A 16,012-nucleotide genomic window follows, 5' to 3' on the forward strand; every position below is an offset into this window, starting at 1 on the left:
AGAGCGGTGAGTGACTGCTCTGTCAGCCAATGGCCGTGCGGCGTTCCCCACCACGCTCTGTCGCGCGCTCGCGGGCCCCGCCCCGCCGTCCCTCAGCGGCGGGTGGGGGCGAGAGGTCATGAGGGTCCTGAGGGGTCGATCGTGTCCGCCCTGAGGGACCGGCCATGACCGCCCTATGAACCAGTCCTGTCCGTTCTGTGGGACCGCTCATGTCATTCCTGGTCATCTCATGCCTGAAGGATCGGCCGTGTCTGTCCTAAGCGATCGATCATGTCATCCCTGAGGCACGGATCATCTCATCCCTAAGAGGGACCGGTCATGTCCTCCCTGAGGGACCGATTGTGTTTTCCCTGAGGGACCAGTTATGTCCTCCCTGAGGGACCGATTGTGTTTTCCCTGAGGGACCAGTTATGTCCTCCCTGAGGGACCGATTGTGTTTTCCCTGAGGGACCAGTTATGTCCTTCCTGAGGGACCGATTGTGTTTTCCCTGAGGGACCAGTTATGTCCTCCCTGAGGGACCGATTGTGTTTTCCCTGAGGGACCAGTTATGTCCTCCCTGAGGGACCGGTCATGTCCTCCCTGGGGGAGTGATCGTGTCCTCCCTGAGGGATCGGCCGTGTCTGCCCTGAGCGGTGAGATGACCCTGCTGTCCTCAGAGGCAACGCTGAGGAGAACCAGCAGCTCCACACAAAAACAACCGCGTCACCTCTCGCTGTCACACCAAATCACAGTGGCTGTGGTGAAAAAAGGACCGTGACAAAAGCCCCTGCTGAAAACTGCACAGCTCAACCCTTAAGAGACACACTTCAACGAGACACGCAGGACAGAGGTTTGAAACCAGAGGTTTCCCCCAATTGCACTGGCGGTAAAGACAATTCGGGGACGCTGCGCTTTGAGGTGTAAGGTTTGTTTGTATCTGTGCTGTTCTGACAAGTCAGGCGAGCATTTTGCACACAGGTGACACCGCCACACTCGGGGCCATTGCGGCCTCAGGGAGCCCGAGGGGCGGGTGAACAACACCCGAGCAGAGCCCACAGCCCTCAGTGTTACCATACATGGCCAAAACCAAAACTCCTCGAGCTTCCTCATCCGTTTGGGCCGACGTTTGCACGTTCATTTGCATGTGGTTTGATGCTTAAGAGGGGGGTGATCTTTCGGGGAGCATCGCCCCGCTAATTGCTCTTCTTCAGAATTTGGAGACATATGTGTCGTGAGGAGCTGAACTGAGAGCCCTCCTCTTCCCCCACGGAGCTGTCACAGGACCACGAATTACCCCCTGTGAGTGATAGCTGGTGTTAAAACACTCGGAAAAACCTCAGGGAGATACATTTGTCCTGGTCTGACTGTCACAGCTGATGGAAACATCAGTAGCTACAGATTAAACAAATGTTATCCTGAATTTATTAACCTTTGACACTAAATGTAACCGCTGATCCAACAAGCAGGAAAGCCTCTCTCACCTACTAAGCAAACAACTTGATAAAAATATTATACACGCAGAGATTGGAGTGGCAAGGCTGCACCCCTGCCCATGACAACAATTACCCTGAAATAAATCAATAGCTTCTTTCTGAAAGTCAGCCCAACACAATTACACCACCCCGCTCCCTCAAACAATCCCATTAAATCCAAAAGAAAAGAAAACAAAAGCAGCCTTGGAACAGAGCTGCAGGTAACGCAGAGTTTAGTGAGTTTAGGTTGTGATTCATATTTTCCACGTATGTACATGACGTGTTGAAGGTCACAGAATGAGTCAGTGATAGATCTGAGAGTCCTGCCTGCCCATCCTTTATTTATTAGAAGTCTCAAACTTCTAGGGGGGTTAAATTTTATAAACTGATATTTTAATCATGTACCAAGCCATGCTTTAGCCTGGACTGGAAGACAAGAACCAAGGCAGCAGCACCCAGCACTGCCCAACAGCTCAGAAGGGGAACCAAGGAAGATTTTTGGCCTCCAGCTGAAAAGAAAATGGCACACAGGGGACAGACAGCAAGTGAAATTCGTCCTGAGAAATCTGATTGAAGCCTAATCCTCTCAAGAACTGCCTTGGGAAGGGTGGATCCTGCAGAGATGGAAATTCCTTGCTCAAAGAGTCACTAAGGATGGACTCAGGTGGAAATAATACCTGTGGAATTTCTACCAGTGCTTCCTAAAACAGCTGGATGGAAACACTCCAAAGAACACTCAGATCCTGTCTAGGATTAACAAGCTGTTTAGATCACAAGGTGATGAAGAAATTACAGGAATTTTAGGCTGAATTCTCCAACAAACAGAAGAAACAGCTCAGGTTTTATGTGTGCTCTTTGGTTCTGCTGTAACCACTAATTTTCATCACTTCAGATGAGTAAAACCACCCTAACAAACAATTTAAGTGTTATCCACAGTGCTGCCAGCCAAACAACTTGTCAAAATATGCCACAAATCCTAATTTTTCTAAAGGAAAACCACCAAATCCTTACAGCTACAAGGAGCAACACACCAAAGTTTGCCCCATTTTACTAGCACCTAGATAGCACATTTTTGCAGAAACTCAGGATTTATTAAAAAAAAAACCACTTTTAGCCATCCCACATATTTTCCCCTCAGCTACATCACTGCAGGATTGCTGCAAACTATCTCACAGCCTTTATACGGAAACGGCACCGTGGCTACAGACTCCACCTCTGAAACTTATGTCAGCTGCTAAATTTAGCCTCCTGCAAATATGCATCAATTCCATCCCTGCAATAAATCCCCCTGCTTTGCTCCTGGGATGAGCCTGAGGAGCATCACAAGGACCACGTCAGCTGTGTCCCACAGCCTTCCCCACCCAGGCCATGTTTATAGTTGAGAAGAGCTAAAGAAACACCTGAGGCACCTTTTTTAAGGAGAAATTTTGATTAATTTATTCAGTTTGGTGTCTCTGAGCCATCCCAAAGGGGTGACAAAACCCCGTTTTTGGAACCAGTGAGGTCACTGGAGGGATGAATTTGTCTCAAACACTTCATTTTGCTGAAATCCTCATTGCTAAATTTATTCTGAATGGAGGGAAATGGCTTAGGGAGGGTTTAGAGAGATCAGCAATTTAAAGTTTAATGTTATTTTGCAGCTTAACTTCTAAATCAAGCAAAATATGCCAGTCAGGACAGTCTTGAACCCTGGGTTTGCAGGTATCCGAGTTATGCAGCTTTTCAAGGACTTTTATGTTCCTATTTATCTATTTATTTCCTGAAGCCTTTTGATTTATTATTATTATTGCTATTATATTTAATTTATCATAATATTTATTTACCAGGTTATCCCACATTAAATTTGAATATTTTTATATTTCTCCTTCTATGGCTTCCATAATTTAGGGATCCCACCAAGGCCAGGCCCAGCAGCATTGGGAAGAGCTGTTCCTGCTGAAATCAGGTATGCGATCTTACCTTTCACTGAACATTATTGGAATTTAGTGATTTTTAGTGCAGGGAAATGTTCCCTGCCCATAGCAGAGGGTTGGGATAAGATGGATTTTAAAGTCCCTTCCAACCCAAACCATTCTGGGATTCTGAGATTTCAGAGAATCTGAACTGATTGCAGTGACAAACCCTCCCTCCTCCACTTTCCCTGTGTGGAATTGGATTTACTCTCAGCATTAATTTACTTTTTTCTGCCTTGATTCCTCCATGTCCGTGGGCAGGGGGCAGCTTTATGAAAGTGCACCCAGTCCTGGTTTGTGAGAGACATTTCCATGAGCATCAACTGTTGAGCAGCTGTCAAGATGAAATCGTTCTCAGAGCCACCACGTAAGGGCTCTGGATAATGGGAAATCGATTCTGTCTCTGGCTGGGAGGATGTGCTCTGCCCAGGGAAGCGTTCCCCGGAGCCTGCAAAGGGTTTGGAGAGACAGGGAGAGCAAAATCCCTTCGGACCGGCCTTATTCAATCCTTGGCCAGAAAGGGGAGCTGTAGAATTAGGGAATGAAGATAATGAGAGCAAAATGTTCCATCAAACACCAGCCAGGAAGGGAGAAGTGTCTGAGGGTGGTGGCAAGGAAAGAGGAAAAGGTGGATTAAAGGAGAGGGTTGGGAGCCAGCACCCCGAGCTTTATTCCCAGCTCTGTGTGATGTGGAACCATCACTGTGCTACTTCCAGACCCCAGAACTGGGGTCATTCACACCCCCCCTCCCCAGAGGGCAATAAAATCCACTGTGGTGAGTGAATCCTGTGCTGACACCGCTCCTGTGCTGCTTGGAAGGGCTGGAGGATGCTGGAGATGGATAAGGAATGAGTGAACATTAGGCCAGGATGTGCATTAATAATTGATGCTATTGTTATTAATGATTTAAAATAGATTTTATCCAGCCCATCTATTACTGCATATCCCCATTCTCACACCTTTTTGTGCAGTAATATCGGTAACAGACACATCCCTCCCAACTCAACTGGAAGAAAAAACATCAAAAAATGAGCTTTTACAGCAAAAAGAAACCTCTAATTTCAAGCTAATCCATTTCCTCATGTATTTTTCTCCATCATTAGACAGGATTGTGAAATACATTTTCATTTCTTTTCTATTTCTGCAGTGAAGGGGAGGTAGGTCCCAATACCTAATTAAAATGTTGGGCCACCAAATAAACCCAAAGCAATTGCTTGCAACAGATGGGATTTCCTTTGTTGCTGTCTCTGGGTGATTAACGAGGAGGAGAGAGACAAGAAAGCAGAACTGAAAAAAAAAAAAAAAAAAAAAAAAAAGAAAAGGAAAAAAAGAGAAAAAGCAAAAAAGCAAAAAGCAAAAAGCAAGTTGTATTTTATTTACAACACGAATATCCTGGGATTGACAATTCCTAGCATCCTGAACAGCAGGAAAAAATCAGGCAGGCAGGGAAGGAGGCAGGGCTGGGTGCTGAGGTTCCTGGGCACTGATCACAGAGCCTCACTATTCAAGCACTTTGGAATTCTTTTGCCATCTCCTTCTGTTTCTCTCCCTGCTGTCTAGGACCAGGTTGGACCAAAGGTGCTGGAAAAATCAGAGGTATAATTAAGGAAACACATAAGGGTAAATCCAGGTGAGGTGTCCATGTTTGGGATTTGGGAAGATCGATGTTTAACCCGGCTTTTAAAACCCCAGCAGAATGTCATGGATAGAGCAAAATGGGAATCTGCTCCCATGGAAGGTGTCCCTGCCCATGCAGGGGGTGGAACGAGATGGGCTTTGAGATCCCTCCCAACCACAACCAATCCTTGAGTCTGTGATGTTTTTATTGCAACATTTCCACACTCAGCACTGGAATATTGTCTCTTATCCCTCCCTGTTTCTTCTGGGGAACAAGGAGGTGAAAATATGTCAGGAGGGATTGGGCTGCAGCTGCTATTGCCTTGGGGAGGGAGCTGATTCCTTGTATCCCTTCTTACCCCCTTCTTCAGCCAGACCTATTCCACCCAGGGAAGGATGAGCTGATCAAACATCGCAGTGCCCCAGTGACACCAGCCAAGCTCCCTCTCCAGGAGTGTGGAGATGCACACTCAGATCCCACCACCCCTCCCTGTGCTCAGAGCCTGGCAGCGCTTGCAGTGACAAATATCTCCCACCTCTATTTCTCTACATGTGTCCTCAGCTGCCTCCCAAGAGCAGAGGAGCTGTTTGCCATCCCTGCTGGGATTTTGTCATCCCTGACACGCACAAACTGTGGCACGTTCACGCTCCGACTCCGTCGCGACAGTAACCGATCACACCTATTTTTTAAGCAAACTCAGTTCAAAGCTACCACAGATTTCCTGTGCCTTAAAACACTTATTTTCCCTTATAAGGAAATGCACAATTGCAGATTGTCACTGAACAGAAGATGGGAGTTAAGCAGCGTGGGTCGGGTGGCTCCTTGCGGGATCCAAACTCTCACACAAACACTCATTTCTATCCCTCCTATTTCTGCAGAGCTGCTGTTTTACCAGGCAAATTTCAACAGAGTTCACTTCTCCATATATTTTTCACTAAAAGGGTTTCCAAGTTGATGTCATTCTCCTGAAAGGCTTATTCAGTGAAGTCACAGTGCAGGAGAAAAGGAATTCAGAGAAAATAATGCTGCTTTTTTATAGCTAAAATAAAATTACATTGGCTCACCGAGTGCCTGGGGTGGCCAATAATCCCACATGGCATTGGGAGGACGCATCCTATGGACACTGCTGCAGCGTAGCTGCTGTGAGAAGCAGTAAATTGTATTTATTCCTACACAGGAGTCTGACAAAACAAATCTTTCTTTAAAAGAGTTTCACCGCACCAAGGGCTTTGAACGGACACCTGATTCCCATCCTGCCTCCTCAGATTCCGTGTGCCCTGAGTACACCCCGTCTGTCACCTGGCTATTCCCGGCAGCTACTTCCCATCCACGGCCGTGTTCCCACCTGCCCCAGAGACCTCCATGACCCCCCAGCCCCACGGCAGAGCCGGGACCCCTCACTCCTCACCTTTTTTGGGCGCTGGTGCTGCTGCCGTCCCCTCCGACGCCTTGGGCTTTTCGAAGGTTTTCTTGGCATCGGCAACTTTAAGCACATTCTCATCCTCCTGACTCTGCCTCCCCTTCCGCTCCGGCTCCTCCGAGCCCCCTCCTCCCGCAGTCCTGCCTCCAGGGAGCAGCTCCGTGCCCGCCGCTGCCCACTGCTCCCTGCCAGCCTTGGCCTCATCGCCGAGGGGCTCCAGCAGCGCCTCCGTCAGCGCCACAGCCTTGCTCATACTCAGAGCCAGGCTCTCCTTGCTGTGGGTCCTGACAGGGGGGACCGGGGGGGTTCTTTTTGGGATGTAGGAATCGAGTTCATCAGCTTCACCTCCGAGCTGCTCCCTGCTCTCCGGGAGCTGGCTGCTGCTCTGTCTCGAAAGCCTCCCGGTGTCTCTGGCTGACGAGGGATAATTTGTGACTACAGGGACCATTCTCTCCAGGCTCTTCACTACCTGCTGGTCCAGCTCAGGCTTCCTGGCCGGAACCTCCTCGCTGGCCTGGCCGTTCTGGCACAGGTCAAGTGTTCCATCGGGCTGGGGGCTGAAGCTCCGCGCCTGCCTCAGGCTCTCGGCTGCCTTGCTGCTGTCCCTGGGGCTGTAGGAGACAGGAGTGCCTGCCTCCTGCTTGCTTTGCAGGATGTAATCCATGAGGATGGCGTTGCGCTCGAAGCTGTCGGACCTGACGGGCACGGTCGGTTTGTTCCCCTCGGAGGGGCCCTTGGGGCTCAGTTTGGTCACTTGCCTGTTCTCCACGCTGCTTTCCGAGTCCGAGCGGCTCATCTGCCTCCTCAGGACTCTTTCCAAGGAGTTGAGCCTGCTGAGGCTCGGGCTTGCCACCTTCCCATCCCCTGCGTAGCCCTCCTCAATCAAGAGCAATGTGTCCTCTGTGTCTTCCCATTCCTCCTCAGGTTCCGTTTCTGCCTCCTGGATGAGGCGCCGGTACTCGCTCTCCTCCAGCCTGTAGACCACCGGCCTCACCGTCCTGCCCGTGCCCACCCGCCTGGGCACCACCTCCAGCTCGTACACCTTAGGAGGGGCCTCTCCCTCCCGGCCTCTCCTGCACCCCTTGGACACGGGATGCTCCTCCAGGCACAGCTCCCCTGCCGGCCCCCGCTGCCCTCTCTGCCCGCTGCTGCTGCTCATCTCTGACCTCTTGGCAGGGCCTGCGGTGTCGCTCCGGAGGTTGGGGAGATCCCCCCGCTCCCGGCTGTGTCCCAGGCCCTCCTGGCTGAGCTGCAGCAGTGGATAATCCTCACACGTCCCTGCAGAGTCTCCCCTGGAAGCTGGGCAGTCTCTCCCCCTCGCCTTACTTGTGTCATCCCGTAAATATCCACAGTACTGCCAGGTGGAGGCTTCCATGGCCGGGAGCTCTGTCACCGTAATTCCTGCTTCTAAGTGCTTTGGGACTGGCCAGCCAAGATTTTTCCCACCTTGGGTCTCGGCAGGCTTTCAGCACCGCCTCCTCCTCCTCGCTCCGCTCTGGGAGACAGCGGCACTTGGAAGCATCAGAGCCTGGGTCATGTGAACCAGCGTTCCTTGGCCTCATGGCCAGAGGAGAGGAACATCCCGTTGGCATGACGGAGCCCGTGCTGTGTCACTCCTGACACCACACCCAGCTGATGCCATGCTGGTCCCTACCCAAACACATCCCACCTGGATGACTGGAAAAACCCCCTCCAGCAGCTAATTTGCTGATCCATGGCACTTCACAGTCAGGACTTGTTTCCCATCTGCGTCCTTCTCCAGGGATTCTCCTCTTTCCCCAAGCTCCTCCAGCAACAGCTCCCCACAGTCCTGTGCAGCAATCCTGGCTTCCCTGTGATTCTGCTGCTTCCAGAGGGATTCACTGCCAGGCTGTCTGGGCAGGATCACCTCTGCCAGCTCCCTGTGGCTTCCATGGAGAGATGGAAACCCGTGCCCCGTTCCCTCCTCCCTGCCCCGCGCCTGTCGGACACAGAGCGGCTCCCCCAGTGCTCCTTCCTTGGAAGCAGCGTTCAGCCTTGGGCTGCATCCCAGAGTTTGGGGGAGAGGTGCCGGCTGCACAGAGGCTGGAATGATCTGTGGGAATACGTTATGGCAAAGGGAATTGCTGTGACAGAAAGCCCGACAGCAGCCTCACACACATCTTTCCCTGCTGAGACTCCGAAACACAACTTATCAAAAACCCCTATTAACGCTGTGGGCATTTCTCTAAATAACCCTCCCAGCAGAACGTTCCTCCCTTTGGATCACCCTCTGGAAGGCAGCGGAGCCGGAGAGCTGGAGGGTTCTAATCCGTTTGTACACAGCTGGGATGCCTGGCATTGCAGCGAGCCGCAGCTCCCAGCTCAGCTCCCGGCCCAGCCGCTGCCCCTGCGCTTTGCCTTTTATGGTTCCCCGAGCCGGGAAGCATCCCGAGGCAGGATGCAGGAGGACACCTAGATCATCCCAAAAGAGATGCCTGCACAGGCACCTCCGCGGTGTCAGGGCTGAGTTACCCCTGTGGCACCTAAAGAGTTGGCAAACAGGACCTGGCCCCAGCCCAAAGGCATCCCCTGATATTCCATGAGGCTGGAAAATCCCACGGGGCCTCATCCAGAGACCTCAAGGACCCCGGCAGCCTCTGAGCACCACAGACACACAGCAGCTGCCTGGGTGACACCTGGACCACGATGCCACCACCTCATCCCATGTCTGGAGTGAATCCCGGCCACTGCCAAGGGGAAGGAGTGAGGGATGAGGGTTATCCCAGCCCTTGTTGGCCTGGAGCCAGCCAGGCCTCTTGCTGGGACAGTTCTTTATCAGTGCACGGTGCAGAGCTGCTCTGCACAGACAAAACCCCGTTTGTTTCCACTGGAAGTCTTAAATCCCTGCCCAGAGCAAACACAACCAATTCCCAGCGGGATCAGGGCTGGTGGCCGGGCTCCTGCTGCTCCTGCCAACACCAGCAGCAGGAGAACCTGGCAGCAGCAGTCCTGACAGGTAGGGAAATCTCGCTGAGCAAGATGTGCTGGCAGGTGCAGGAGTGAGGAATTTCACAGCCAAGTCACCTCCCCTGGCATGAACTCAACACTAGTACTGTGACCCAATCAATAATTCCAGGTGTTCCCCTCGAGCCCTCATGGCAAAGCCAAATCCCTTCTGGGCTTCTCACAAACCCTCATGATTTGGGGATGTCGTGGTGGTTTGGGCTTGTCCTGTGTGGGGACTGCAGAGCTCAGGGTTGGTGTGGAAGGGTCACGACCGTGTCCTGGGACCTGCCCTGGGCCTTGTGTTCTGTGTTCCAGGTTCCTCAGAGCTCTGACATGGCACCAATGTGGTTCTGCTCCTGAACCCTCTGCATAAAAGGAAATGCAGCGTTGCTGCAGCCCTGTCCTTCAAACAGAGGGAGGAAGAGACTTTTAGGGAATACTCAACAAGGCCGGAGCAAACCTGACCGGCAGCACAGCTTGGCCTGTGCCCGCTGCAGGAACCGGCTCCTCTGGCCTTGGCACTGCCAACTCACAGCTTCTGCTGAGAAAAAATATTTACATTTCCACCTTTGCAGAGGCCAGAGTGGCTGTTCAGCCATGGCCCAGCAGGAATGGACACTGAGGCATCATCCTGGGGCTGCAGGCAGCTGGAGAACCATTGCCAGACAGCAGCTTCTCCTCTGCCAGTGTGGAAATGCAGCCACAGCCCCCGGAGTCCTTCCTGTGGCTTCTCTGTGTGCTACAATCAGCCTCACCCTCCTGCCAAACCTCATCTTTTCACCCAAAAACACATTGAAGTTGCCAACTCCACATGGAATTGGGAAATGCTGGCAGGGAACCATCCTCCCATCAGAGGGTCCTTGAGGAGATCAGCTTTGGAGCACCTGCAGCTCCTCCACGGGGAGAGGCGCGGGGCACAGCTGGACCCTGCACCTTCCCACCACCCCAGTTCCCAGCCAGGAGGGCACCCAGTGCCAGGCTGCCCCTGCCCACAGCAGCTCCAGGCTCAGGCATCTCCTTTGGTCGGGAGGCTATAAATAAACCCTCCCTGGTCGCCGGAGAGAATTTGTGTTGCTCCAGATGTTGCCTGGTTTTGCCATGGCAACATCACAACAGGATGTAACATTCGGCCGGGAGGAACCGCTCCGAAAAGGACCAATTTCCAATCCTAACAAGAACAAAAAACCAGCCAGGGATTCACCGGCAGCTTGGGCATGCTCCAGCCATTCTGCAGTCCCATCTTGTGGTTCCCCAAAACGGTGTTGGCTGAGGGACAGGCTGTGCTCCAGGACCTCAAACAACAGCAGGAAGCTGCTCTTCCCAATCCAGAGCTCTGGGGCTCCCAGCTCAGTTCAAGCTTCACAGCTCTGGGGAGAGTTAAGCCCAGGGTGTACAAGCCCCATCCACCCCCTGCTCCCGCTGTTCTCCCTCTCGTGCCATCGTGTCAGCACATCTGGGGAGCTCCAGCCAGGCCTTGTTCCCTCTGCTAAGTGCTCCATGCTGGGGTCCTGGATCAGGGTAGGGACAGATCCGCTTCCAGCTCCCACACCTGGAGATCCGTCCCTCCCCTGGGGATACCCTCAGGTGAAGGAGACCCAAATGCAGTGATCCAGCGGCTGCTCCTGAACCCAGTCTGGGGTCTCTGAAGGAGAATGACTGATTTCCATCCTGTTCCTCTGGATCCAGCCTTCAGGAGCATCAGAAAACAGCCGTAACCCAAAAATGAGGGAAGCAGAGCCAGGATTGGTGGGGAATGATAACACAGGACATGGGATATGTCCCATTCCCTCCTTTTCCTCCCACCCCTTCAGCTCCTGTTCCTTCCCACTCCAGCTTCAAACAAAGCTACAAAAGTCGTTTGTAAAAGGAAAAAAAAAAAAAAAAAGTTTATTTTTTTTCTTCACAAGAAGCACATAAAATATCCAGGACATTTTTACAAACAAAAGTAAAAAAAAAAAGTGCATGATGCATCCCTCCCGCGGACATACAGTACAAAATCCTGCAGATTTCCATATAAAACTGGGATAAGAAATACCATGGAATAAAGGAATATTGTTATGGAGTACAGCAATGCACAGGAACAGCTACACATCACTCATCCCCCTCCTCAGGGACTGACCGGGACTGTCCCCAGCGGGACACGGTGACACGGCCGGGAATAAGGTGCCGGTTTGTGCATTCCAGGATTTCTGGCAGGACCGGGATAGGGTTTGGATCTGCCGAGCAAAGCGTGGTCGGTGACGGGATGTGTCCCTGCACACCCCGGCCGCGTTCCGGCAGCGATGCATAGATAAATGGGATAAACGGGATAAATGGGGACACCAGGAGCAGCCACCGGCACCCAGGGCAGAGGGAAGCGGCAGCAGATGAGCAGCGCCGAGCCCGGCGGGGACGGGAGGGCAGGACAGGAGGAGAGACGGCCTCACTGCCACCGGAAACACCGAAAGCACCAAAAACTCCCCAGAGAACAGCCAACAGCAGAGTCCAACAGCTCAGCAGATACACAGTGTTTGTAAACTATGAGTAAGGCACTCCATCGTAAGGACACGTACGACACGTGGGGAGGACGAGCACATCAACCTTGTCATGCAACAAAACCCGACGGCACGGGGGAGGTTTGGCTACAACCCCCCGGGAATGGCACAGCGGAGCTCCGGAGCAGCTCCCAGCAAGCCGTGTCTGTATCCCGAGCACGCAGGGAGGGAGCCCCGAGCCCCGAGCGCGGCCTGGGGCTGCTCCAGGCGGGAGCAGCAGCGGGGGAAGGCGGAGGGTGCCGAGCTGAGCCCCGGAACGCGGCGGGTCGGGCGCGGCAGAGCTCGGCAGGCACTCGAGAAACAGGAAGGAAATCAGATGTTCGCTCGTATCAGTTTACGGAATTTTAGAAATTCATTCAAAACCGTCCCCAGCACCTCTTTCCTCAGGCAGGGTCGGCAGCACACAGAACAATAACCTGCGGGTGGCCCTGGAGAGCCGAGGGTGACGGTGGAATTGGCCCGGGCAGGGGACACGGAGGTTTCCCCGGTGCTGCTCCGACCCTGTGGCACCCAACAGCCCCGGGACCTCCCGTTTGCCCCTTCCCAAATCCCAATCTGGGTGCAGAAAGGTGATCCAAACACAGGGAATGGATCCGGCCGTGGCTCCTGGGGTTTCATCCTGCCCTGAGCACGACCCAGCGCTGCCGCAGCCCAAACCAAGCACAGGCTCCTGCAAAACTTCCCTCCAGGAGCAGCTTTTGCTCCACACCAGCTCTCCTGGGTGGAACAAGTGCAAATCAAATTCACACTCTTTCGGGAGGGACAATTATTCACTGATTGCTTGTCCCTGCAATTCCTCACACAAATGAAACATGCAGGAACTTATGCTTAAGGGAGAAAAGGGAACTCCAGGCATTTAGGGCAGGAAAATGCACAGCTGCCTTCTTTGAGACATTGGATTTTCAATCAATGCAGTTCAAAGCAGCTGCTGCAGCCTGGCTCTGCCCCTCCTCAAAGAGGGGAGCTGCAAGAAAGCCTTTCCTTGGAGATTTTAAAATGTGGGAATACTCACACTCACAAACCAGGGTGAGCAAATCCACCTGTTTGACCCCCTCAAATCTACTTCAAAACATCACCCAAAGGCACAAGGCCTCAGATGGGATCGGGGGGCAGCAAGGTTTGGAGCACAGCCCCTGCTCACCTCCCAGGCTCTTCCCTCTGCACTCAGTGAGGGCTTGTGTGGAGCAGCTCTTGACCAGGTTGGTTGCCAAAAATACAGAAAGTGTGCATTCCTCATGGAATGTGTGCACTGCTGTGATCCAAGCACCAGCCCTGGCAGGAGGGGGTAACACCGGGCTGAGAGAATGGACAGCCCCGGCACATTCCTCTCCTCAGAGCGTGTCCGCACTTCTGCCCGATTGCTCCCCCCAGCAGGATTCACACACAGCCCTGTGGGGCCTGGGACAGGCCCAGCCTGGCTCTGGGGCTCCTGACACCCACCATGAACCAGGATTCCAGCCAGGATTCCTCCAGCAGCTCCCCAGGGACAGGGACCATCCTACAAAACCGACAGCACAACCACAAAAGACTCTGGCACCTACTGGGGCTCCAGGAGAGCCACCCATCCTCAGCCACCTCACGTCACAGCCCAGTGACAGAGGGTCCCCAGAGCATCCATGACACTGACACAGCTTCACATCACGAGGGATCCACAGGCTCTGTCAGCACTGCGACAACACCGACCACGACGACAGCAAAACACCCCAAGAGCACAACACCTGTGACAGCCACACAGCCAGGGTGACATCGGCGTCCCCACGGACACAGCTCAGCACTCTGCCACCTCCCAGCCACGGCCTGGGGAAGCCTCTGTGCCCACACTCCTCCAGGCCTTTACAGCTAAGGGAATTCCTTTAAACAACAGCAAGAATTCTGGGAAAAGCCTTTGGGATAAAAGCCCCAAACAACAAACCAGGATGAAAAGCCAGCAAGAACAGAGGTAGTGTGCGTGTCACCATTTTAAGGATTTTCCACAAGTGCCCTGTTTAAATAGAGACTTGTGTTTGTTCTGTAAAAAAAAAAGTCATGAATAATTATTTTGAGTCTTTGAAACAGAATATTTCAGCATTTTAGATATAGATAGATAGAGATACAAATATCTATCCATAACCACACACAAATTCACGTTATTACACTTGGCAAACAGTACTAGGAAGAGCATCCTGCAGGACAACAGGCAAGTCACACACCAAGTCCTCCTCTAAGCCATGCAACACATTTTATTTCCCTTGTGCCCTTCACCGTGACCCATTGTGGTTCCTTCCTCCTCTCTCGGAGCACAAGGAGGGGACGAGGAGGTGTCACCAGATGAGCTGCTGCAAGTCAGATGATCAAACAGCACTGGTGCAATGAATAAATGCTGCAAACCCCCAAAATCCAGCCCCCTCCTCCCCCTGCAAGGCATCAACTTTTGCCCATCCAGAGCGTATTCTTCAAGTTCCCAGCCAGAGGCTTCACCCCCGGTTTGGAGGTGCCGTCCACGCTCCTCAGCGGGGGCTCACAGAGCACGGAGCACTCGCTGGACACGGCCTCCTTGGAGTCCGTGATGGTGGACACATCCACGTCACTCGACAAGTCCTCAGAGGACAGGTTAAGACATCCCAGCTTGGCGAGGGAATTGGATCTTTTCAGGGGTGAGGACACGGTGAGGCCGGCCAGGCGCAGCCTGGTCTCGATCTCCTGCGTGCGCTGCTTCACCAGCCCGGGTTTGCCGCGCACGCTGTGGATGCTGTCGCTGCTGGAGCTCCGCGTCAGGTTGGAGCTGCGGGAGGAGGAGGGGGTGTAGCAGATGGTCTTCAGGAAGTCCTTGGTGAAGCTGCTCGTGTGCTCCAGGCGGCACCCGGCCGCCACGGGGCTTTTTTGGGAGATCCCCTCCAGGACGCGCTTCACCCCTAGCTTCTCCACGTCGTTCTCGGCGTCTCCGGGCACCAGCGGGGCCGGTGCAAGGAGAGGCACGAGGCTGGGATGGGACATCAAGTCCTCGCTTTCCTCAGCGATGCTGGAGTCCACCCTGCCCAGGGGGCTGTCCCTGAGCAGCGCCGAGGCGTCCGAGGGCAGGCTCTTGAGGCGCTCCAGCTCTTTGGTGTGCTTCCTGACCAATCCCGCTTTCTGCAGCTGGAGCAGCGACTCCTGGTGCTGCATCAAGTAACTATTGGCGCTTGGCTTTTCCAAGTCTTTGCTGAACAACAGGTGCTTCAGGTCCTTGGTAGGTCTGGGGTCCTTTCTGGCCAGAGACTCTTCCCTCACCACCTCTGCGTGAAGGAGGCTCCTGTCACAGTGGGAGTTTCTCCTGGGCAGCAGAGTTTTTTCAGGGGTTTTTGGCGCATCTTTTCCTCTCTCCAAAAGGCCGCAGTGCTGATCGAGGGACCGGCACGTGCCAACCTCCACAGACCCGGCTCCTGGCGCCAGGGGGAGCGGAGCCTCGTTGTGTTTAGTTCTGCCTGGCTCCTCGGGGGGTGCCCTGCTGGGCAGGTGTTCCATCAGGTGGGAGTGCAGGTGGGACAGGAGCGGGGGCTGGGTGCAGATGGTGCTGCTGCGCCGTGCGGCGCCGGCGCCGAGCCTCTCGCACTGCTCCCCGAAGGAGTCGGGGGCCAATCCCGCTGAGGAATACATGCAGTCAGTGCAGGACTGGTAGGAAGGCTTCACCTTGCTGAGGATCCCAAACACGGCATCGTGCTGCAGGAGAGAAAACAGGGGCAGATCAACGGGCACGGAACAGACACCAGCACAGCCCACACGATGCGGGACAGCCAAAGAGATCTGGAACAAAACCCATTTCCACCTCAGGCCCTGCAGCAGGAACTAAAGCCACGTGCTTTCCCAGCAGACAGTGTCTCCAAGGAATACCTACCGTGCCAAGCGAGGGTCATGCAAGCGAGCTGCCCACAGCACTTTACAGGGCACTCACTGGGCACTCTCTGGCATCTACATCCACAGCTCGGGCAAGCAAAGCCCTGGTCAGAAGCGCCTCGAAAAGGGAGAAGCTCATCATGGAATGAAAGGCTTTATCCAAGTCAAATGAAACTGGGCTATGAGGATGAGAAGAGCAGTTTCACTTGCAGCAGAGTCA

At 53.5% G+C, this 16,012-nt stretch overlaps 2 protein-coding genes and 1 long non-coding RNA gene across 6 annotated transcripts in view; 1 reads left to right on the forward strand and 2 right to left on the reverse strand.

The window, feature by feature from the left end:
• The window catches only part of CORO1C (coronin 1C), a 50,533-nt gene extending 39,364 nt beyond the window's left edge, over positions 1-11,169 (reverse strand). The window contains exon 1 of the mRNA XM_023937391.2: positions 6,431-11,169. Within this exon, the coding sequence (XP_023793159.2) occupies positions 6,431-7,817 (1,387 nt within the window). The 5' untranslated portion in view covers positions 7,818-11,169. The remainder of the gene's footprint in view (positions 1-6,430) is intronic.
• Positions 60-7,415, forward strand: LOC111936439 (uncharacterized). The gene is made up of 4 exons (XR_015277775.1): positions 60-453; positions 501-900; positions 3,340-3,397; positions 4,965-7,415. It is a non-coding gene; the product is annotated as an uncharacterized LOC111936439 (long non-coding RNA).
• Positions 11,170-11,266: 97 nt separating the features above from the next.
• SSH1 (slingshot protein phosphatase 1) overlaps positions 11,267-16,012 on the reverse strand; it is a 38,669-nt gene continuing 33,923 nt past the window's right edge. For all 4 annotated transcript variants that reach the window (XM_086856066.1, XM_023937395.2, XM_086856067.1 and 1 more), the window contains one exon: positions 11,267-15,618. In XM_086856066.1, coding sequence (XP_086712192.1) covers positions 14,347-15,618 — 1,272 coding nt within the window. In that variant the 3' untranslated portion in view covers positions 11,267-14,346. The remainder of the gene's footprint in view (positions 15,619-16,012) is intronic.

The sequence above is a fragment of the Cyanistes caeruleus genome, chromosome 18 (genome assembly GCF_971803275.1).
Source record: "Cyanistes caeruleus chromosome 18, bCyaCae1.hap1.1, whole genome shotgun sequence".
NCBI lineage: Eukaryota > Metazoa > Chordata > Aves > Passeriformes > Paridae > Cyanistes > Cyanistes caeruleus.